Source organism: Cottoperca gobio, chromosome 5, assembly GCF_900634415.1.
Source record: "Cottoperca gobio chromosome 5, fCotGob3.1, whole genome shotgun sequence".
Taxonomy (NCBI): Eukaryota; Metazoa; Chordata; class Actinopteri; order Perciformes; family Bovichtidae; genus Cottoperca; species Cottoperca gobio.
In genome coordinates, this window is record NC_041359.1 from 13,160,116 (window position 1) to 13,183,617 (window position 23,502).

At 39.0% G+C, this 23,502-nt stretch overlaps 1 protein-coding gene across 8 annotated transcripts in view; it reads left to right on the top strand.

The window, feature by feature from the left end:
* Positions 1–23,502, top strand: part of atp2b2 (ATPase plasma membrane Ca2+ transporting 2) — an 80,907-nt gene that overhangs the window by 38,963 nt on the left and 18,442 nt on the right. For 3 of the 8 annotated variants that reach the window (XM_029431804.1, XM_029431812.1, XM_029431808.1), the window contains 9 exons: positions 731–856; positions 2,361–2,495; positions 2,940–2,972; positions 4,997–5,089; positions 7,332–7,373; positions 10,138–10,302; positions 11,613–11,827; positions 12,167–12,409; positions 22,530–22,771. In XM_029431804.1, coding sequence (XP_029287664.1) covers positions 731–856; positions 2,361–2,495; positions 2,940–2,972; positions 4,997–5,089; positions 7,332–7,373; positions 10,138–10,302; positions 11,613–11,827; positions 12,167–12,409; positions 22,530–22,771 — 1,294 coding nt within the window. The remainder of the gene's footprint in view (positions 1–730; positions 857–2,360; positions 2,496–2,939; positions 2,973–4,996; positions 5,090–7,331; positions 7,374–10,137; positions 10,303–11,612; positions 11,828–12,166; positions 12,410–22,529; positions 22,772–23,502) is intronic. The other 5 variants (XM_029431811.1, XM_029431810.1, XM_029431806.1 and 2 more) reach the window with 4 other exon arrangements.

The window sequence follows — 23,502 nt, forward strand, 5'->3', positions numbered from 1 at the left end:
CAGAATAACAAAGTGAAAGTGAGGCTTATAGGGAACCAATCTACACGCTGCTGGCGTCATTATTCTAAAGCCATTCAACTGTGCAATTGACATTTACTTCATAAGGATAAGTTAAAGCAAGAAACTTGTATATTGCCACTTTAAAGATGACACATTATTTTGTATCTATTTATACTATCGATTTATATTTGAGATATTGACATTTATCCAGTTTTGCTCTTTCTTACTACTACAAAACTTTTCTATCAACTCATTTTAGATTTCAGCTGTGACTTTAATTGAAACAATAGTGAGTTAACTTAAATTGACCAAACTTTCCAGAACATTTTGATAACTTCGGTGTGGTTGCACATGCTGACGGACTGCCTCGATTAGCTTGTCCATTGTTCTGTGCAAATTTATTTTTCATGGTTCAGTGGCTGAAAATAGACTTCCGCCTCATTTCCAGAGGGGGATTAAAGTTACGAAGTCCAACTTAAGCAATTAAATATATTTAACCAACAGTATGTTAATATTATGAACTTAATTATCCTCTTTTTATGGCATCTTGTACCAAGAATACGTTACAGTGGTCTCAATTGTATCTTGCCTTAAATCAGCTCAAACTTAGTTATAATGAATCTTTGGATTTATTTAAACTAGTTTGTTGCTTAAGGCATTATCAACTAATTCCTGAAAATGTAAATAAATCCACTGCCGATAGCAACTGTTTCTGTTTCTATTGTTGCAGGTGATCTGCTTCCCACTGATGGAGTGTTGATCCAGGGCAACGACGTGAAGATTGATGAGTCATCACTGACCGGAGAGTCCGACCACGTCAAGAAGTGTGCAGAGAAGGACCCCATGCTGTTATCTGGTATGTTGCCAGACGATGCTCTCATTCAAGATGGATGGGTGCATACTGCATGTCACAGTCATGTCTGCTGCATGTAATGTTGTTGTGTAAAGGACAAAGGGACAACAACAGAGGAGGGGACTCGACTTTGAGACTCTTCATCTCTTACATGGTCACCTTCTCTGTCTTTGTCTGGTTTACTGCTACATTTGACAATATATCTTTGTGTATGTATCAATATGCATTACTTACATCGTTTGTGTTATTGTATTTACAGAATGGAAAGCATTTTGGATTTAATGAATCTTTGAAACTAGCCCACAATTACATTTTTAGCATTTTTCAATCAGTGGGCTGGTTCACATTTCTTATCGTGCACCAGAACTTAACATAAGAAGATAGAGTGGGTTGGTTTGTTACACCTACTAATCTTATATCACAATCTTTTATTTCCATCCACTGCCTTCAAATAAATTAGAAGTAGAAATGCTAAATGTGTAGAAAAGAAAGACTTTTCACAATTACTTCAATAATGACGGCCAACGACAGACAAATGTTTCAATTTCTTTATATTTTGATGTTCACTTATTGGAACTAGATTTTGTGAAATGTAAGTAATATAAGTCACAGTCATGGCATTACCTCGGACAGAAGACAAAAGGTTCCTAATTATAATATAAATATAAATGCAGAAGACCCTGGTGACAGCTTGGACTGGATTGTAATCGCCTCCCCCTCTTTATTGGTTTGCTGCAGCAGAGACACTTCACAGCTGCAGAACTCTTAAAGAATATCACTGATAACAAAAACGTGGGTTAATCTGATCTCACATTTTAGGGATTTTTTATCTGCGGATAATTAGCTGTGTGCCTTTTTGCTGCCTTCTTTAATTAGCCTCATATTCACCCACATTGACTTACTCTTCCGAAGGTTAATAGTGTTCTGAGTGTGTGTGTGTGTGTGTGTGTGTGTGTACTGTACATATACATATACATATACACATAAGTGAAGTGCACTCTGCATGCATCTGCACAGGGACACTTTTTTACTGCTTTTGGCTCTCTCTCTAATTCTAAATAAAACAGTGTATTAGAATAAAGTGCTGTCCTTTGGCTGTAATAATGACTTGATATAGTGATATATAACCAATATAGAACCAAAGCAACCAATAACTTATATACAGAAACAATTACATTTTCTTGATTGACCATTTGAAGTCTCTGATGGGTTTGTTTCAATAGGAGCGAGCTGTTTTAGTAGTATAATCTGTACTCTGAAATTAGAACACACTGTAATCCAATTAATACTTTCATACTGTACAGAAAGGATAAAAAGAATAATTGCTCAAATAGGGAAACTTTTGACATTTCTTTGGATTGGGTAACCAAACAGGTCGATTCTCTCAATATTAAATCTGCACACATTCATTGCAGGAATACAAAGAATGTCCCTTTAAAAAATAAATACAACTCTAATCTAGCAGTAACATCTTATTATAACACCCTGCTGCGCTTTTTAAATTCAGGAACCCATGTGATGGAGGGATCAGGGCGCATGGTGGTGACTGCTGTCGGTGTCAACTCTCAGACTGGAATCATCTTCACCCTGCTGGGGGCCGGCACAGAGGAAGAGGAGAAGAAAGAAAAGAAAGAAAAGAAAGGTAAGATCATTATATCATTAAATAATAATTTCCTCGATACACAGGCAAGATGTTCTTGCAGTTTCTTCAGGAGTACTGAGGTCATGTTTTGTTTTTTTGTCAGTGTTGCTCAGCAACGTACCCTTGAAAAGGCTGTGATTTCATTACCTTATGTCCTGAAAGTCTAACTGTGTACGATCATTGCATAATATCAGTTTTTGTAACTGTCCTTGTTTTTAGAAGGTTCATAAACAATAAACTCACAAATGTACGACTCATGTGAACTGTATAAACCTGTTGTAGGTACTCGTACAGTAGCTGACAGTAAGCCTCTTTGCTGATTGTGTATAATTACTGTATGAAATTAGCATTGTGTGGTTCACTTGTGAGCTGCAGTATCCAGGTTCTGTGGGTTCAGGTGCATTATTGTACTTACTCTCTTATCCTTCCAAATGTGCCTCGAAGCAAGGGCAGTGGAAGACGGACACCAGAATACAGGTAGAGTATCACCTTTCTCTGACCCCTGGGAGTGGTACTTCATCCTTTTGACCCTTAACCTCTAATAACTCCCAATAAACCACCGTTACTCTACACCACTCTCCTGTAGCCGAGCACCCTTTCCCCACTTTAATGCCTCACTTAAAAAGAGAAGCCTCATCCTCACAACACTGCATCTTTTTAAGTGTTGACAGATGACACATTTCACAATGCATAATCATCTCCCCACATAACAGGCACTGCACTCATCAAACTAACTAGCTAGCATTCAACAGCAGTCCTGTTTCAAAGACGTATTGAATGCCACGAGTAAACAAAGGCTGTCAGACTCATCTCATTTCTTTATTACAGAACAATGACATGAGAGCGACAGCCTTGCAGGTGTACAGCACATGTACCAGCAGTACAGAGTGAAGTAGGCAGAATAAGCTTTTGTTAGATGTTATTTTTACAACGTGCCACTGTTACCAGTGACTCTTCGGACATCTCTGTAGGTTGATAAAGAGGTTCCCGAGTAATGAGCACGGATAACATACTGTATGTTTTGGAGCATTTTGCTTCAGTGCTGTCTCAGAATTGTTACATTATACAAGGTAAAAGTGAAACATGTCTTCCCCTGTGAATAATACTTTACCTCAGATTTGAACACTAAGAAATACAACACGTGTTCTACTTTTGACCTGTAATTACTTCAACAGTATATGAATTATTTTCCCTGGTTTCATCAATCCAGGAAAAATAATCCCAGCTGTCTGATGGACCAACAACACACTGTGTAACACACAATCTGGGCTTTCCAAATTCACTTTGAACTGTCATTCACTGAAAAGCCCTTCAAGTTAAAACAAAATGATATCTTACATCATGCACTCAATACTTGTATACATGTATCTGAATACTACTAATATTTAAAGTTGCATTAGGGCTACATAAATACAACCCGTTGTTTGGTAGATGAGACTTTAGTGCTATTCAGATGGATTTGCTGACAAAACACTGCTCATCTAGCGTCAATAATATGCACTAAAATCAATGTGGTGCTGTGTCATTAAAGAAAGCAATTGTTTAATCAATGAGATAATTAATGACGTATAGAATTGAGATAAAACACATTCAAGCTACTGTAAATCATTGTTTTCTTTAAACAATGAACTCTAGACACAGATACCCTAAAGGTCCCAGGAAAACAATTATCAACCTTTAATTGAATTTCCTTTTTCCTGTAATCATAGTTTATGTGACTGCTGTCAAAAGACATTAACCCATCTTTAAAAGATATATTCCAGGTTTTTAAAAACATAACTATAACTACAGGGGGGGGGGGGGAAATGTGGATACTTTATACACTAATACAATTAATCAGCCCCATCACTGAACTGGTTGGCACATGTGTATTTCCCTTGCTAATACATTGGCCCTTTTAAGTTTTCTTTACTTTGCGGAGAGTTTGTTTGGCTATGCGACACCTTTTATCTTATTTGTTTCAGATTTTCTGCTCACATTTTGATTTTGTGATGCTAAAATATTACATGAATAACATGGTTTAAATTAGCTTCCCATATATGAACAAAGACAAAAATGACAATAAATGTAATACATCACTGTTGTGTACTACACATGCAGGATTATATACAGTACATTCAGTACATTGAAGCAAATATTTGTTAAAACATTTTTTGTAGCTCTAGGTTTCACATTTTATTAGATAGTTTTTCTACATATGTTATGTTCAGATTTTATGTTCCATGTCTGTCCAATGTTACACTTTTTTGTTTTATTGGCATAATATTTAATAAATTGCATAACTTGCATATAATTACATAAACATAAATAGATACATTACACATTTTTAAACCAACTTCAGAGTTTAGTGTGTACATACATATGCTGAAACTCTCAAATGTGCTATAACCATGTTATTTCTGTTCATTGTCTCGTGTGTGCACATGCGTGTGTTTGTGTGCGGGCGCGTGCGTGTGTGTTTTTCGTTCATTTGTGTTCGGCCTTCATTTTTTACTGGCTAGACTGCTCCCATCCCCCTATCCACCCCATCGCAACTATAGCCACGGATGGGGCTGCAGGCATTAATGCCCCTGGCAGTGCCAGCCTAATTAATGGTAGGTTGACAAAAACCTCTGATCTCTGACCTCTTTCTGTTGTGACTTTTGACTCCTTCTACCTTCTCCATTCTCCAACTGCCTCCTATCAGAGGTGGTCACCTTCTGCTCCGCTCTACCTTTTCTTTCAGTTGTGTTGGACCCCTTTGTATCCATGTTGTCAATGCACGTCCTCTTGTAGTTGTAGAAATTAGTCTTGTGTTTCTGTTTCTATCTTTTGTCTTGTAAGGCATTTAATGTTTATACGACATAGCTGTCTTAGAAAAATTGGAAATTACTTTAGAGTTTTGTTTTGTTTTGTGGTCCATCTTTAATGGACACTAGAACAAATTAAACTCCTGAGGTCTCTGTGGTGCTAAGACGTAGTGAGCCTTTTAATATACATTTTGTGAAGGAAAGCAAGGATAACATTTGTGAAGTCTTGGAAGTGTTGTGCTTTTAAAGGAATAGTTTATTTGGGAAATACCCTTATTCCCTTTCTTACTTAAAGGCTAAATGTTAGCTGGCTAGCTGTTGCCCCTGTTTCCAGTCTTTATGCAGATCTAACCGGCTGCTGGTGGTGGTTTCATATTTACCACACAATTCTCATCTAGCTCTCTGCAAGAAAATGAATAAAAATATTTCCCAAATATGTCTTTAAATGGTGCTGTTGGGCTTTTATATGTTTTTGGCCGGTTAGTAAATGAATTATTGTTATATTAATCCATACTTCTGACAATAGACAAGACGGTAGCTGAAGAATGGTGACAAAGTCCTAAAGAGCTGTAGTTAGGTGTCCTCTGAGATCACTTAGTGCAAATCCTCCATTTCTGTGTTAGCTGGACAAAATGCAAAAGATTAACTTCATTCATTTTTGCACTGGGTTCTCTCTTATCGTTTTCTCCTTGGAGAGCAGCCACAAAATGTTTGTACCCAAGGCAGGAGGCGGATGATTTGCACTGTAATGATGACCTTGTGCTATCCTGGGCTAGAACAGAGCGATTTGTCATCTTCAGCTTGATTGTGCCTCCCAGGAACAGACTAATGGAGACGTGCAGGTGAAATGAGGCATTTATTCTCCACGTACATGTACATGCCAAAGATTCTAAGAAAATCTGGTCTTCCAGCTCCATGTAAATGAGTTTCTCGTCGACATTTCAGCACAAAAGCACTTAAAGAATAAACATTTCTAGCCTGCCCACTACTGAGACATGAGTGCATATCTCTATAATTATAGCCTGGGTAGATAATGGGATCAACACTGCAGCTTTTAATAAATACTGTCCTAATTATTATGTTTTATATTGTAAACATTGTGCGGACAGGTTGATTCTGCACTTGAAACATTTTTTTTGCCATTGAAACTCACATTTAAATTAAGTTTAGGTTTGCTGCTTGTGTAAGCAGAATCCAACAACAGCATTATGAATTCACTCTCCCTGAACTTAGATTTCGATTTTCCTCCAGTCTTTCTTATGTAACTTCGCCATGTGGGAGGCTTTACCTTCTGGCTTTCTTTCTCTTGCTCTCTCTCACTCTGCATTGTTCACATCTCTAGTCTGCTTCCCTCTCAGCGTGATCTTGCATGTGCTTTTTGAATTTTCCTCTTATGCATGCGGTCTCCTGTTTGCGTTTACTCTACATGTATGTACCGTGTGTGTGTGTGTGTGTTGTACACCCCCCCCCCACTGTCAGTGTTCAACGTAATGCTGTATCTAATGTATGTCTTGATATCTCATTTTATTCCCTGACGATTTGACTCGAGTTGTTGATAATGTGTGTGGAATTACCTGTGCTCATAGTGTGAGTATGTCATTCAGAACAATATTTGAAAATGGATAATTCAGCAGAAAGTGTGCAGTTACAAACTAGAACAAATAATAATGGTATCACTAGCGATACATTTTGATGTAATTTTTCCCCCCAGAAATGCCCATTAAGCATTTTGTAATTTCCTGATTATTTACTTATGCAATAAAATCAATTCTATAAAAAGCTTATTTCCCACCACTTATTACAAGAAAATCTGCACATAACCGTAGTTGTCTGTAGCCCCGCCCCTTGCCAGGAGCTGTAGCTTCTGCATCACTTACATATCACCAGCCTTTCTATGTCACAGAGACGTTGTATTAAAAGCCATTTCTCTGTCTCTCTGTTTGTGATTTTTGGTTTTCACTCGGTGTGCTGCCTCTGTGGTGATAATTTGTTGAATTGTCTGCCTTGGTTATTTTTGTTGTTATTGTCTTGTATGTCTCCATCATAGGTAAAATGCAAGATGGCAATATGGAGAGCAACCAGATTAAAGGTAACCAAACCATATCTTTCACTCTCTCCTCCCCTGCCTTCTCTCTTCCTCCTTCCCCCTCTTCCTCTTCTACTCATCTTTTTCTTTCTATGGTTTGTGGTGTAAGCTCTGGGTCAAATGCAGGTGGAAAACCCTACTTTACTTTATCTATGCCAGCCATCATTATATTCTACACTCTTAATACCTCACTGTCTCAAGTTATTGTGCAGTGCTAGTCTACATTTCTAGAGACTTTGACAAAGTCTTTCACTGAGTAAGTAAATCCCAGAGAATGTCAGTGTTTGACCCAGGTTTTACCTGCAGTCATATTAGGGTAGAAAAATCCCTCCTCTTCATTCTGTCTGTCACTGATGTGTTGTCCCTGGTCTGGTGTTCTTGTTCTTGTTGTGTTGTTGACTTGTCTTGTTCTCTGTGAGAGAACAGAAACCTGTCCCTCATCTACTGTGTCTGCCTCACTCGGGCTCCCCTTTCCCACCAAAAACACTCCAAACCGTCCTCCTAGTATTCAAGTGATATGCCGCATCCTGGTTTCCCTTTTCCACTGTTTCGTGAATTTTTCGGGATTAAAGGGATATGTTGATGTTTTTGATTATGTCCTTCACGGGTGTAACTACAGCAATGTTTTAATCTATCATCTATCAGCAGTGTTAGAAAAGAGTGCTCATCCCAGGTTATCAAAGTGATGCCTTCAGACATATTAATGTGTCTGACAAACTATAAATAATATGACACAGCCAAAGAAAGCACATTTGTACATTCTAAATGTTTGTGTTTTCTTAATAAATATATATTTAAATTAAAGATACATCTTTGAATCAACTAATAGATTAATTGACAACTGCCAGGAACTTGTCAAGTGAAAAATACCAATATTTCTTCTGCCATCTAAAAACTCAAACTTGGAAAATATTGGCATCCTTACGACTTCTTATTTGGTTTATTTAACCTTCAAGTCGATTTACTAAATCTCAGCATTTGTGTCATGTCAAAATGGGATTCCTCTGTTGAAACAAAGTGTGGTGAGATGGAATAACAGACACAAGCTGAGCAAGTCAAGTCATCATTGCTCAAAATGTAGCTTTCAGAAGATGAACCTTTGTCCTGAGCTCGTATTAACATCAAGGGTGTAATCTGGCTCTTGTGCCACGTACAGTTGGATTTGGACACTTTCTATCTTGTGTCAGTGGGCTGGAAAAACAAAACTAAATGTACAACCAGAGAGACATCTGTTCAACAATAAATGTTTTTTTCGTGAGCATCAAACCAATGCCTCATTGTGTTTGGAAAACTGCGCTGAAATGATTCTTGGTAATGGGCTACATTAACAGAGAAGCACTGTACTGTCTGTGTATGTGAGGGTCATTGAGGGTTTAACAGCCTTAATAGCTTTATTTGTTTTGTTTTTCTTTTACAGAAAAAGAAAATCTTGATTTTGCGACATTATAAAACAGTTCCTACAGTAGATAGAATATCAAGTAATCTCAAGGTGTGAAGAGAGATCCCGTTTATGTAACATACATATATCACTGTGTGTTTGCATTTGGATTTGGACGTTTTGACAAGTGGAAGCAGTTCATTTTTTTACGTCACAGTCGGCAGCATACAGCAGTTGTGTTCCAGCCTCTTTCCCGAGATGTTCTGTTTCAGTAAAATTTATGATCACATTCTTATACAAGGTTGTACTACTGAGGGCTTTTCAATGATCACTATAGTTTCTTGTCATTATGATGATAAGAGATGAGCTCTCAACAATATAGAGTTTCTTTTTTATTCTGTTGACAATTTCCCATGCAGTTCTGTGATCATGTTATTGCCAGAATAGAAGCTTTCTTCACTTTAGATCTCAGCTCTGTCTTCCAGTAAAGTATACAGTTACAAGCACTGTATATATCTATATATCTAATGCTGTACATCACTCAATGGGTTAAGGCTAAAATATACTTTTGTCTTGCTTTAAGAATTTGAATCCTCTACCGCCAAGGTCAATTGAAACCGGTCTGTAAGTAAAAACCAAACAACTAAAACTGAAGTTTTATTATTATGCTACACATTGAAACGAACCTCCAGAAGGCTTGAGATTATTTTAGACTGAAAACCAACATATTCTCTATTTTAATTTATTTTAATTTGTGTCTTAGTTGTTTTGAATGATGCATTTTTTCTACTATCCCTCTAAGATTTATTTAAAAATATATTTATTTTTATTTATTTGTCTGGTTCTTTGAATTTCTTATGTAAAGCAAATTGAGCTTTCCTTGTGTGTGAAATGTGCTACACTAAATACAAGGTTTCCTTTGCCTCATTTTCTGCAAATGCTAAACAGGCTTCTAAATAATCTGTGGCCTTGGATTTAGGACCAATGAATTATTCATGATTTACTGTAAATATGTTTTTGTGATGAAAAATAGCATGAATGCTAAGAAACACAGTGTTTCCCCTTCTATAGCAAAAGAAGACCTACAGTATCATGCATTTTAATACCGTATATAGAAACAGGGTTCACAACCTCTTTGATTTTACTAAGAAGACAATGCAGGGACAAACAAACAATTCTTATTATTGTATGTGCAAGCTTAATACATACCAATTATTTCCTATTGTGTCATGGGATGTCATGTGATCTCTTCTTGGTTTTAAATGTAAACTTCATGTCTGTGCTGGTGTATCACCTGGGTTTTGAAGCGTGGCTCCCTGTTCCTCCTCACTCCCTGGGTCTAATCTACATTTTTAACGTTGCTGCTGTCTTTCTTTGTGGTGTTTACAGTAAAGAAGCAGGATGGAGCCGCTGCCATGGAGATGCAGCCTCTAAAGAGTGCTGAAGGTGGAGAGTCCGACGAGAAAGAGAAGAAGAAGGTATCCGGTTCGAAGAAAGAAAAGTCCGTGCTCCAAGGGAAGCTGACCAAACTGGCTGTCCAGATTGGCAAAGCAGGTACAGCAATTTGCACGCGGTTAAATCCATCGCTCAGTCAGGCAGTTAAATCAGGGACAACAAGGCACTGAACCATCATCCTGTCCATCTGAGCAAGATGCTGCACTGACTTCTTGGTCACTTAAAGCAATCAAAGCAGTTGAGAAGAACGCCAAAGTGTCTGAGTTATGGAACTGTCGAAGAGCCTGTTCACTTTATTTCTCTAAATCACCTTCCCTCTAGGGACTTAATCATTACAGCTGTGACTGCATTATACTTTGTCACTTCTGCAATGTTATAATCCATGCCGCAATCAGTTGTTTGTTATACCATTTATAGCAATGTATGGCACCAAGGAGGTGATGTCTAAAACACTTGCAGTGTGTCTGTACCGGCAAGCATTTTTAGTAACAGATGCCCACATGCCATTTATGCCCACGCTGTGGGTGTCCTCGCAGCTGCAACATAGCAGGACTACTGTTGAACAAAAGATAGCCATGAATATTACATACCTAAAATATTTCATGCAAAGTTGCAGGGGTTTGTGGATCAGTCTGGAAGAATTGTGGTTCCTTGAAATAGGTGCCAAAGATTTCTTTGAGAGGGTTATTTTCTTGTTTTTCTAAGTAAACGGTTTCTCCTTTTCTGAGAATCCCTTAAAGAAGTTCTTGTTTTTACAGCGAGCTGTTACATCAGACTGTTGGTGTAAGTGGAATTAAGGATGTGGTGTCAGAACAATGAAATACTGTAGATGGATTAGCAAGCAAGCAGCACTGTGAGATCATATGGCCGTCGTGCAGGTCTGGCAGAAAATGTTTGGTCTTAATACACTTTATGGTCTGTGACCCTCTTGCACGTGTCCCTGTGTTTTTCATATTACTGCAGCTTCTCTGCTCTCTGTACACTTTTAATAATAATAATAATAATGACTTCAGGTGTGTCTCATTATCTGTGTATGGATGCACACACAGAACAGAAATCAACCTGCTGTATTTGATGATAGCATCTGACTGTCCAGTCTCTTCACTTATCTTTAGCTCTGACAAATTAAAACCCGTCCTGAGCATGGGATTATGTTTCCTACCCAAGTTGACATATTGTCATGAGGAATGATGAAGAAACACATTTAGAGGGATAAGTGGTTATGGTTAGGGTCTGTCCAATCTTGTCCCTTGTGGAAATGGCCAACACACACAAGGGAGTCTGCAGTTTGTTGCATATTGCAGTTTGTCCAACATGTATCTTACAGAATAAATTATAAATCTTAACATAAAGTGACCTTTCACTCAGACTCCGTCGCTCAGCTGACAACCTTTTGTATGTATTTTCAGGTTTGCTCATGTCAGCCGTCACAGTCATCATCCTGGTCCTGTACTTTGCCATCGATAACTTTGTGATGCAGAAACTGCCTTGGATGCCAGAGTGCACTCCCGTCTATGTCCAGTACTTTGTCAAGTTCTTCATCATCGGTGTGACCGTGTTGGTGGTGGCCGTGCCGGAGGGGCTGCCGCTGGCTGTCACCATCTCCCTCGCCTACTCTGTCAAGGTGAGGACAAATTAGTGAAAGACATACAGTGCTTATGGCACTGCTGTACCTCTGCTGTCAAGGCTGTCCGTTTACACATTATACACATTAAGTACTTTGTCAATTCTCTAACTTTTACTACAGTGTACCATAAAATATGCTGATATATGCACTTTGGCTTTCTTTAATACAATTAGAACTAAGCATCACTTGTTTTAAATATTGTGGCCTGTATCACCATTGAAGCGTTCACAGTGCCTGTTAAGCTAATTCAGTCATCCATCTAATATTCCAAATATTTTAAAGCATTTTCAAATATACGTTGCAGCACATGACCGTCATGTTGTTTCCTACCAACAGAAAATGATGAAAGACAACAACCTGGTGCGTCACCTGGATGCATGTGAAACGATGGGCAATGCTACAGCCATCTGCTCTGACAAGACAGGCACGCTGACCACCAACCGCATGACGGTTGTGCAGTGTTACATCGGAGATGTGCACTACAAGGAAGTCCCAGATCCTGGAGCTCTGCCAGCCAAATCAATGGAATTACTGGTCAATTCCATCTCCCTCAACAGCGCCTATACCACCAAGATACTGGTAAGCCACCTGTAATGGTAGCCATTGTAGACGATACTTTAGAGGCCTTACCTCTCAGGGTTGAACATGAATATAGGGGACATGTTGTTTCTGTTGTTACTGCATCTAAACATACAAATGGTAATGAAGCGTTTCATATGGAATTTGAAACAACATATATACCATTCCCTTTTTACACTGTATATCATAAGTGGCACTCTCAATGAACCCATATCACAATATTCAAGATGTTCTCTTAAATGAAGCTTAGACTTATATCTGGAGTTAGCTGCATAGATTTCAGCTGCCTCTGTGTGAGCGGTGAAACCATATGATGAGAGCATCCCTGAAACAGTGAGACAGTTCTGCAGTGCTTTCTTCTTGGTGAAGCAGGCAGTCTGTGTCCTTGGCTGCTGCTCCAGATTCATCAGGCATTCACTCAACTTGTCACCTTGAGAACGGTTGTGTAATTTTGTCTTATCTGATATTCTGAGCATAGCAGACTGTAATTGAATCCAATCTGTCTAAGTGCTGGAGATTGTCTCTTGTTTACAGTGAATGCAGCAAAGACAGATTTTCTCCAAGCCAATTAAATCTTTATACAATGAGAGAGAGAGAGAGAAGAGAGAGAGAGAGAGAGAGAGAGAGAGAGAGAGAGAGAGAGAGAGAGAGAGAGAGAGAGATGCCCGATATATGCTGGCCTGTGTGTCACTATTCTTGTAAGCCCCTTTAGAGTCTATTCATTGATGGCCGACCAACTGACAAATGCCCTTATGGAACTTGCATAGGGAATGAGCTGAGCATCATGGGACATCTGCGATAAAGGATCCCACAGATTTCACTTCCTACCCCTCGAGGCACGATCTTGGTGAAAACGGAGTGTTGGTTGTCACTGGGTTTCTAAGATGAATGGCTGCATATTTGTGTCTACTCTAGTGTTAACACTGTTTTGTCAGCACAGTAGATACACTCAAGTAATGCAGTTATTGCAGGCGTACAAGTAGCATAATTGTGTGTCTACCGGCGGTTATGCCAGTTTGCACAGTGATTTAAAAAACATTATTGCTACATACAGAGCACCTCTCTAAATACATGCATATAAACAGCAACTAATATAATTTAATTCCTTATCACTGTACATGGCATATTTCTCCTCATGTAGCCCTACTTTCTCCCTGTGTTTGAAAAGCAGGAAGTTGAAAGGACTGTTTAAATAGAGGTTTATTGTGAAGGCAGGTCAAATTTTATCTCACACTTGTTCACAATGCTTCACTTTCTATATATAATATAATACAATATGAGGTGTTTTATTTGTAAATTGTGCAAAATAAAGCCTTATTTGTTCATATTTAAGAAAAACAATATTATATTAAAAACTAACAAGCTAACTATGAAAATCAGATATCTTTCCACACATTTGTGCATAACACTACACGTCTAAATGCTTGGTTGTAACGCAGCAAAGACAAACATTGGAGAATAAGTACGAACTAGAATGGCACTCAGAGATCTCAGACCTCCGCCAAGGCCATTGCTGCTCTACGGACGCTCCCATTACCTGAGTTGGGAAGTCGTTCTTCCGACTCGATGTGCCCATAAGCTTTAAGTCATAGTGTGGAAATAACATGGACGCTATAAAAGAGTTGTTGTTCCAACTTGAGGGGGCGTTCACGTGAATTTTCGCAATCGGGAAGTTAGTTTGTGTATCCAGCCAGTCATTTCGAACCGGTCCAAAATGTGATGGGTTCTTCCTTGGCCCATGCTGCACCGTTCCACCAAATCAGGCCGAGCCAAAAACTTAACCTCCATAGCCGCACTAACGAGGCACGTTATATTCTGGTGATTTGTGTCTGGAAGTGACCGTACTAGATGGGAGTGGTAGCCAAGAGAAAAGCCCTAGTAACACATTACTGTAAAGACATATTAAAATAGATTAAAACATTATCCAGGTCTGTGATTGTCGTATTTAGCCACTTGGTTCAAGTGGTGAATTTGTTTTGTTTTGTTTTGTTGATGAAACTACGAGTTTCCCTTTTCCCGCAGAAATTCTTTACAAAGACGTGCTACATTAACAAGATGTTATCCCTTTTGAAAAACCTGGAGGAATGCATTGCAGCATTACATCAGACTATTGTACCTTCATAGCTGCTTAGCTCAACTGAATCAAGCACCGACAGAGTGCAGCTTAGACTTGGTGGATTAAATGGCACATTCACTCTGTTTTATAATCTCTTCATTCATAAAATAAATTACCTGAAGTAGAATTTAAACTTGGGGTGAACTTCAAATGAGCTCAGCGTATATACCTTCCATCAATAGTAATTACCTAAAGCATGTACTGTACTATCAACCTAACTGACAACATTGCATTTATACACATACATCCAAATCCCTGCATGCATACATACAGTATATCCACAGAACATACATGAGGCAATATACGGTAGTAAGGAACACAAACTCTAGCCCATAAATAGTAGAGTACAGTACATGTCAGCATGAATACATTGATTTACTGAGAGCTCTTAGTAGAGTAAAGGAAAGGCGCAAAAGGAAAGCAAGACGAAGAAAGACAGACTTAATTAAGGAGTGAAGTTAACTCGGAAAGCAGGATGCAAAAAAGGGAAATTTCAGAGGAATATTTAGTACATCCCCCTCTCACTCCCCCAGCCGCCCCCATTCCCTCAGCGCCACTCCAGCCCTGCAGTATGCTGGCTGGTGTGTTCTTATATAACAGGCCAATCCTGTGGGATGCCAGGGTGGCTATGGAAGTCTTTGATGGCCACCACACAAAGGCACAAAGGCAAAGAGGCAGGCTTTGATACCCGTATCAGTCCCCCTACTGCCTCTCTAGCTTTATAATACAGCCAATGGTATGGCTCTGCTTCTTCTGTCAGCACATACCGACTCTAAAGTGGAGAAGCCTCATCCTCAAGGGGGGAAATTCACATACATTTACACAACGAATCCATGCACACATACAGTATGAGCACACTCACACTAAACACGCAGATGCTCGTAGATGCTGTATTCATGTGCACATTTACACTTATTCATATATTCTGAAAAGGATGCGTGCACACATGCATAAAAAGAAGCACACCAGTTTGCCCGGCTTGTCTCTTGCAGACAAGTCGAGCATGCTACAGAGCAATTTGTTGACGGCATTCAGTGACGTCAATACACTGACGTCATATTTCAGAGGAACATGCGGCATCGCCACTAGCAAGAGCCTCATAGCAACAAGTTCAATTAGCCGTACTTTTATTCTTTCAACTTTCACTTCACATTCTTAGTTTTTACATTATGTATGAGACAAATGATATGGGTCTATAAGAAGACTGTTTGTTTATGTAAAACTATGAATCACTTTATTCAAACTGAATATTATGCAAGAGGATTCAACAGACATTCAAAACTTAATTCCAAAGCTTCAATCGAAGCTTAGAATGTAAAAAGAAAAAAGACGTTCGCAGATGCACACACAGACACACATCTGTCATTTCAAGCATACTCACACTGTACAGTAGGAGGTATTCAGATCACAGGTGTATGTTCTCGCAGCACAGTGGCACACTGTGTTTAGCATGGCTGTGTGAGTGTCCTGGGAGTCTCATGTTGCTTCAACCACCTGCTCAGGTCATTGTATAGGGACAAGAAAGGTAGAAAATACACACACACACACACACACACACACACACACACACACACACACACACACACACACACACACACAAATAGATACACAAATAGACTTGACAGGATGTTTCTGATGTTGAAACTTAGATAATAGAGAAACAACATTCAGCTCATGTTAAATATTAAAATACTCCATCTGTCGCTCTTGTAATTAAATGAACTACCTTATTTGTGTTCAGTTGTGAGAAGAGAGGTCCTGCTATAATTGGCTTTGGCTCACAGTGCTTTTGTCATCTGGACGTTGCGTGCTTGTTTGCACAACATGGAGGAGAGATGAGAGCGTCTTGGTTGTCTTAAACTTGAAGCAACCCGGTGTCCCTATGGAATAGTTTTGGACACTGAAGCATAGAATCAGTGGAGGAAGCAGAGACATCTTCAGCAGAAGTATGTCCTTCTTTTGTTCTCTCGTTCTGTGTTCAGCACTTGCTTACAGACTTGACAGTGTTGCTGAGATGGCAGTGAAAGAGAAGTCGTCATTACATTAGAATGACAATGCTTTGAAGTTTCAAAGGCACAAAGCTTAATGGGCTCCCTGCGTTTCCCTCACACATGACATGATAGATTTCATGCTTTCAGTTACTGTGTTTCGGGTTTTTTCTACACCAGTTTATATTAAATACAAAAGATTTATTGAGAGAATGTGAAGTCAGTAGTAATAAAGCTGATAATCTGTAAAAAAAAAAAAATAAACGTTTTAGTTACTGTGTTGCCTTGAGGAGATTAGTAAATTTGAGTGATTGACTTTCAAAATGCTATTTGTGAAATGGTTAATCAAGGCAGAGTTAAAGCTCCAGGAAACGTATTCCAACACTATCTTTTTTCTTTAACAATAGATAGGTACACATGTGATGTACCGTGCAGAGCTTTCAAAGATGTTTCTCATGCGAGCCCAGATGTCAGGATGGTGTGGGAGTTTCTATTTGATGTAAATAAAATAAAGAAGGGCAATAGAGACTTCAAACAACCTCAAAACTCCCACATTAATAAATCCATGTGGCCGACGTTGGTATGGAAACATAGTTTGGTGTACAGCTTTGAAAGTAACAGAAACCCCACAGCTATGTATGTTTGAGCCTAACGAGCTTTTAACCACCTGACCGAGCAGCCTCACCCCCTTCAACATGTAACTGCCTGGGCTGAATGCTGATCAGTACACCTAAGATATGAGGTTATGAATCTACTGTAACAGTCTCTTTTCAACTGAAATTAGCTAATTAATAACCTGCCAATCACACCACAGGCAACGTCCAGGGTAAAGCAATATTTTTATATGTGGAGCTTTGCATGTCTGTGACAAAATAATGTGTTTTTAATTAAAAATAGAAAACAGAAAAAGTTAAAGTAAGGTGCAGGAAAGCTTAGATTTGCTTTGTTATTAGCACCATGGACAGAATTTTATAATAGTGGTAATTTAGTTGGTGTATTTGGTTTAAAAATAATAATAATTGTATTGCTATAAATATAAATTATTAGTGAAAAAAAAAAAAAAAAAACAAGAAAGGCTATATCAGTATTGTCACTGTTACAAGATATTTTGGAAAACACATTTGGTTTGATTTTGAGGCTTATGACATGACAAGAAATGAGGAGGAAGTAAATCAAAGCAAATGGAAGGGGGGGGGGGGTCAAAGCAAGGGTATGTGCAAATTTAAGAAGATGGGAAAATTATACAATAAGACACAAGAGAAACCACACTCGCGTGACAATTGTCTTCATCATGGACTGGAAGACTGTATTACTGCCCTCCAGCATGCCTCCAGGCCTTAGCCCAGTTGGCTGGTACAGTCATGTGGAGAGCTAGAATATCACCCACTCCTACATGCTAAGAGGGAACGAGAAGGTTACTGTGGAGACCGATAGTGAGGAAGAGGAGAATGTCATCCAGAGGATAGAGATATAGGGGAATGAGAGAAGGAAAGACAGGATATCAAATATAAAAACAGGGACAGAAAGACAGAGCAGTAAAAGGGTGGGGTTGAGATAAGAGAAGAGGAAGAAAGTGGAAGAGCAGGGGAAGGAACAGGAGGGATGGATTAAGGAGAGCCCCAGGTGGAAGAGGAAGTAAAGTTGCCAGCTCTCCCTCTGGCATATGTCCTTGCCTGCGGGAGAACCCAAGGACCAGAGAGAGGGCAGCTGGTCCTTAGCCACGTCCAGGCCAAGACGTGCCAACCGTAGCCCGTTCATGCCAACGTTGGGCAGCCCATGCCAGCAACTGTCCTTGTGCGTAGGAACTCGCGTCAGGCTATACCTCCATGGAATCTCTGCGAATAAAAGGCAGCATTGTTAGTAGAACACAACATTCAAATTAATTTGTGTAAATGTCGTGAAACAAAAGAAACTTATAATAAACATGTGGAATTACTTATGCCCCTTGGCCAGATAACACTCTTATTTTAGGAAAGAAATATGCCTTGAATACTAAATATATGACTACATGCCTTGTTAAAGTACAAAGTGTTTTGCACTCTCTGAACAGAACTGACTCATAATTCAGATTGTGGAACTACTGAATTACTTTAAAAACAGTAAGGAAGACAAACCATGCAAAGTGGAAACAAGTAATGCCTACCTATCATCTTTTGATATGTTTTATAAAGCTAATACCTTAAGTCTTATGTATACATGATCATTTAAAACTACAATACATCCCTCATGGTTTTCAGCTGGTCATTTAGTTGTTTAGCATGATGTTTTCATGTAGCTGGGAGCCTATTCTCCCAAACACTTAGCGGACTGTGCAGATGACACCATTTGTTCCTTCCCCTCATTAGCCAATGACAGGAAGTGTCTTCCTGATGTAATCATTGGTCATTAGGAAAAGGCATTCATTCTGTTATTTACCGCAAACTCGGTATAAAGTATTTATACTCTTGTCTGTGTCTGTGAGACACACAGCTGAACATTAACCAGATATGTCCAATTACTAGGTGAACATGGGCCAGTACCCTGACTGGGTTTTAATGATTAATGAGATTTTAGATTACTTTTCTCCCTCACCCTCTCCGTTCTAACCTCTGGCTGATAGCAGCTGCAGTTAAAGGAACACGAACATATGTCTCTTTTTATTGTTTCTTAAAAAATTGTGGTTTCAAAATATTGAGCTGTTTAAGCAAACATTGAAAGCAAATATATCACTCACTAGAGAGAGCTTTTAAAGAAGTTTGCCAAATTTCCACATATTGCTTAGAATCCTTCTATCGTATTTGCTTATTTGTGTATTTGCTTCATTTAATGTTCAATTTACTAAAAATACAAAACACAGAAAAGTAAAACCTTGACATTGTTGATCGCAACCAAGTTACTGAAGGTCAAATGTTACATTTCACCTTCACATCATACAGTACGACACCTTCCTTAGACCCTGGGTTCACACAATAGATTGTAGTTCACTAAAATGTTCTTATTCACTGCAGGGAAATATATTTTAGCCTTTGTCAGGCACATTAACACATTATTAAGCATTCTCTATCAAAGCCTTGTTAGCAGGTGGACAAGAGCGGCCATTAGATGGAGAGTGTGAGTGCACCGATTGCAACAAGCCGTTAATGTGATTAACTACACTATCAATACAGTATCTTTCTCAACACATTTTGTGCAGAGAGAAGAAAACAACGCCAAGAAAGTTAAATTCAAAACGTCGAAAATGTCAAGCTATCCTTTTAAATCTAATCTTTGTTGGAGGCTTGTTGAGAGACAGAACAAAAAGCCTGCAGTCAATCTATTTTGGGGCAAATAGCACAGACTGAAGGTGTCTGCTTAGCAGCAAGTCAGACACATTATGTTCAGTGTGCTTTTGACATTCTGTGTTGTGTGTGTACGCGTAGGTGTGTGTGTGTTTGTTAGAGAAAGAGAGTGTAGCTGACATGCTGTTCTTTAGCTGTGTTTCTTTAGTTGTCGTGGGTACTTTAGGCACTATATAGCAAGACCCCAGGGAGACTAGGTTTCAGCTCAGTGCCGGCTAATAAGGATCCGCATGAACATACAGGACAGTGTTCTACAATGCTGATTCACACAACACTTACTTGCTATTGTTCAGTTTTTCAACTAATTTTATTCATGTTGCACAAGTTGTGCTTATTTCCTTTAGAGCTGAAACATTTAGCTGATTAAACGGTTAAACTGAAAATTAAGTGTATTAATTATTTTGACAGTTAATTAATCTTTGCAGACATTTCTGAAGCAGAAGTGCCAAGTGCCTTTGGTTCCAGCTCCCCAAAGTGTGAAGATTTGCTGCTTTTCTTTGCATATCTGAAAAAATAGGGTATTTTAAGAAGCTACCTTGGGAAGTTATACTTGGCATTTTTTAAGCAAACAATTAATGAATTGAGAAAACAATACGTTCATTGATCGATAGTGAAAATTATGTTTAGTTGCAGCCCTGATTTCCTCGATTAGCAGAGTGAAGTTTAATTTCTCTCTTCAAAGTAACATGAATTTCAGCTTTAGAGTGTGTGATTATGTAAATAAGCATGTTATGAATAATGTCTAATGAATAATAAGGATTGCACACTCTTACATGTTTCCGCACTTATGAACATCAGTGTCACTACCACTACAGTGGTAAGTATGCGTGTGTGTGCGATATAGACGGCAATGAGATGTGTTCTATACATGCTATGCATGCTTTATTACATGCATTCTTGTGTGATTTGACAAATTACAGTGAGTGAGTAAATGGAGTGAAGTGTGGGAAATACTAATGAATATGAACGGGGGAAAGATGAAAAGGGAGACACGGAAAGATTCGAGGACATGTGTGAAGTGAGATGAGTGAAAATCCTGTAAGAGAATCTGAGCCAAAGAGTAAGAATCCCCAAGTGGTGGAGAGAAAGTGAGAGAGAGCGAGAAAGAGAGAGAGAGAGAGAGAGAGAGAGAGAGAGAGAGAGAGAGAGAGAGAGAGAGAGAGAGAGAGAGAGAGAGAAGGAGAGCATGAGGGAGAGAGAGAGGGAGAGAGAGAGAGAGAGAGAAAGATAGCAAGAGGGCGAGTGAGAGCGATCGAGAGAGAGAAATAGAGCAAGAGTGAGAGAGAGAGAGAGAGAGAGAGCAAGAGGGAGAAAGAGAGCAAGAGGGAGAGAGAGAGATAGGATGAGAGCGAGGGAGAGCAAGAGGAAGAGAGAGGGAGCAAGAGGGAGAGAGAGAGAGAGAGAAAGAGAGGGAGTAAGAGAGTGAGAGGGTGAGAGCGAGGGAGAGCAAGAGGGAGAGAGAAAGAGAACAAGAGGGAGAGAGACAGAGAGAGAGAGCAAGAGGGAGAGAGCGGGTGAGAGAGAGAGAGAGCACCCTCTCTCTTCACAAGTATGCTTTGCCCAGTGTTACTATGGCAACGCTGAGTCTTCCACACGCTGACCACACACACACTTGCACACACAGTGAGTGTGAACGCAGATTGCACACATGCACTGTAGCACCTGAACAACCACGTGCACAGACAACACATACATAACCTACAGTAAAAGCTTCGCCTGTTGGCTGATAATAAACACGCTCCAGCTTTGAGACATACAGAAATGGCTCCTCTGCCACACACTGTAGAACATTTCTCCTCGCTGTTCGGAGTAAACGCATCGACCATCAGCTATGGTTTGATAATTGAATCATTGCTTTTCAATCAAAACTGATAAATATTCTCTTGTTCCATCTTTTTGAAAATGACAATTTGCAGCTTTTCTTTGTTTTCTTTGACGGTGAATTTAATTGTTTTGTGTTTTGAACTGTTACTTAGACAAAACAAGCAAATCTGAAGATCTCTCTTTGGGCTCTATGCTTTTGTGATGGCTATTTATTTTTTATAATAAACGACTAATCACTTAATCAAGAAAATAATCTTGGTAATAAAGACAGTCGAACGATCAGAACCACATTTGACATGTTTTAGTAAAAAACTAAACTAAAAGCAAATGTCACCTGCTGCTGTTTTTTATCGTTCACACACAATCTATGTATTCATGTAGACATGTGGACACTGACATGTTTACTGAACTGGAGAAAACACGGTTCCAAATGTACAATTACAGATTGCAACGGGTTGAGCCGTGTGCCTGAAATAAGAACATCCAAATTTGATTCCATCTCACTCATCTACCACCCTCCCACACAGAGCAACCCTTTCACCTGCTAGCTGGTTAATTATCACTAGCAGCTATTTCAAGCCTTACATTGGTCGCAGTGCGCTGAAGAAAAGAGAATCTCATTGATTGAGTAGATCACAGAACAAACGGTATCGAGTGTTTGTTCCTAAAATGTTTTCAACTGAAGTCTACATACATACATTTTCTTTGCCATATCAGAAAACACGACTGCGACAATTATACACGCATGGCAGTCGTAAATGAGGGGTAGAAAAATCAGAAAATATCTTTAAATCAATCAATCTCATAAAGAGGAGTTATTTAAAATAAACCACTGGTGGAAAATAAATCTATATATAATATCTTCCCCTCTCCAGCCCCCAGATAAGGAAGGCGGTCTGCCGAAGCAGGTTGGCAACAAGACAGAGTGCGGCCTGCTGGGATTTGTCTTGGACTTGAAGCGGGATTACCAGCCAATAAGAAACCAGATCCCAGAGGAGAAGCTTTACAAAGTCTACACCTTCAACTCTGTCAGGAAGTCCATGAGCACTGTCATCAAATTGTCTGATGGAAGCTTCCGCATGTACAGCAAGGGAGCCTCTGAGATCGTCCTCAAAAAGTGAGTCTGGTTTTGTGGTTTAAATTAGATTATTCTGATATAAATAGTTGCACATAACCTTGTTGTACAGTAATATGATGTAATCAAGTGCTGATTTTTTTTCATTTTGTTACCAAGTGTATCGCTAATCCATTTTGAGTGCATAATGTCCTGAAGGGTATAACCTATTGCACATTCTCTATGCAGTGAGAGTGGGCTGTGTTTCCTTTAGGAGACCACAGAACATTACAATAACACTACAGAAACAAATGTTATGAAGCAGAAATTCTCTTTTGACAATGAATGTTGATGAAACATTACATTGTAATAAATGTCTGTTACACTGAGGATGGAACATGTTTAACATACATACAGATAAAGCTACAGGTAGCGTAATGCTTAAGATTATACTCCTTTTTGCCCAAAATGACAAAAGACCTAAAATGACCATTAAATAAGAAGCTGCCGGTTAGTTTAGATTAGCATAAAGCGACAAATTACAGTTTTCACACTTTGGTTTTTGGCTTTTTGATTTGAAGCTCGATACAACGTGCTAATTATTGCGCTTTAGAGGAACTGGTTGGTGCATTTTGTTACCGTTTGATCAGAGCTAGGCTAGATGTTGTTTTATGCTAAGCTAAGCTAACCTGGCTGATGGCTGTAGCTTAATATTGAAAGAACAGATATAAAAAGACGGTAAACATCTTCTCATCTAACACTCGGTAAGACGGCGAATAAGTGCATTTCCCAAA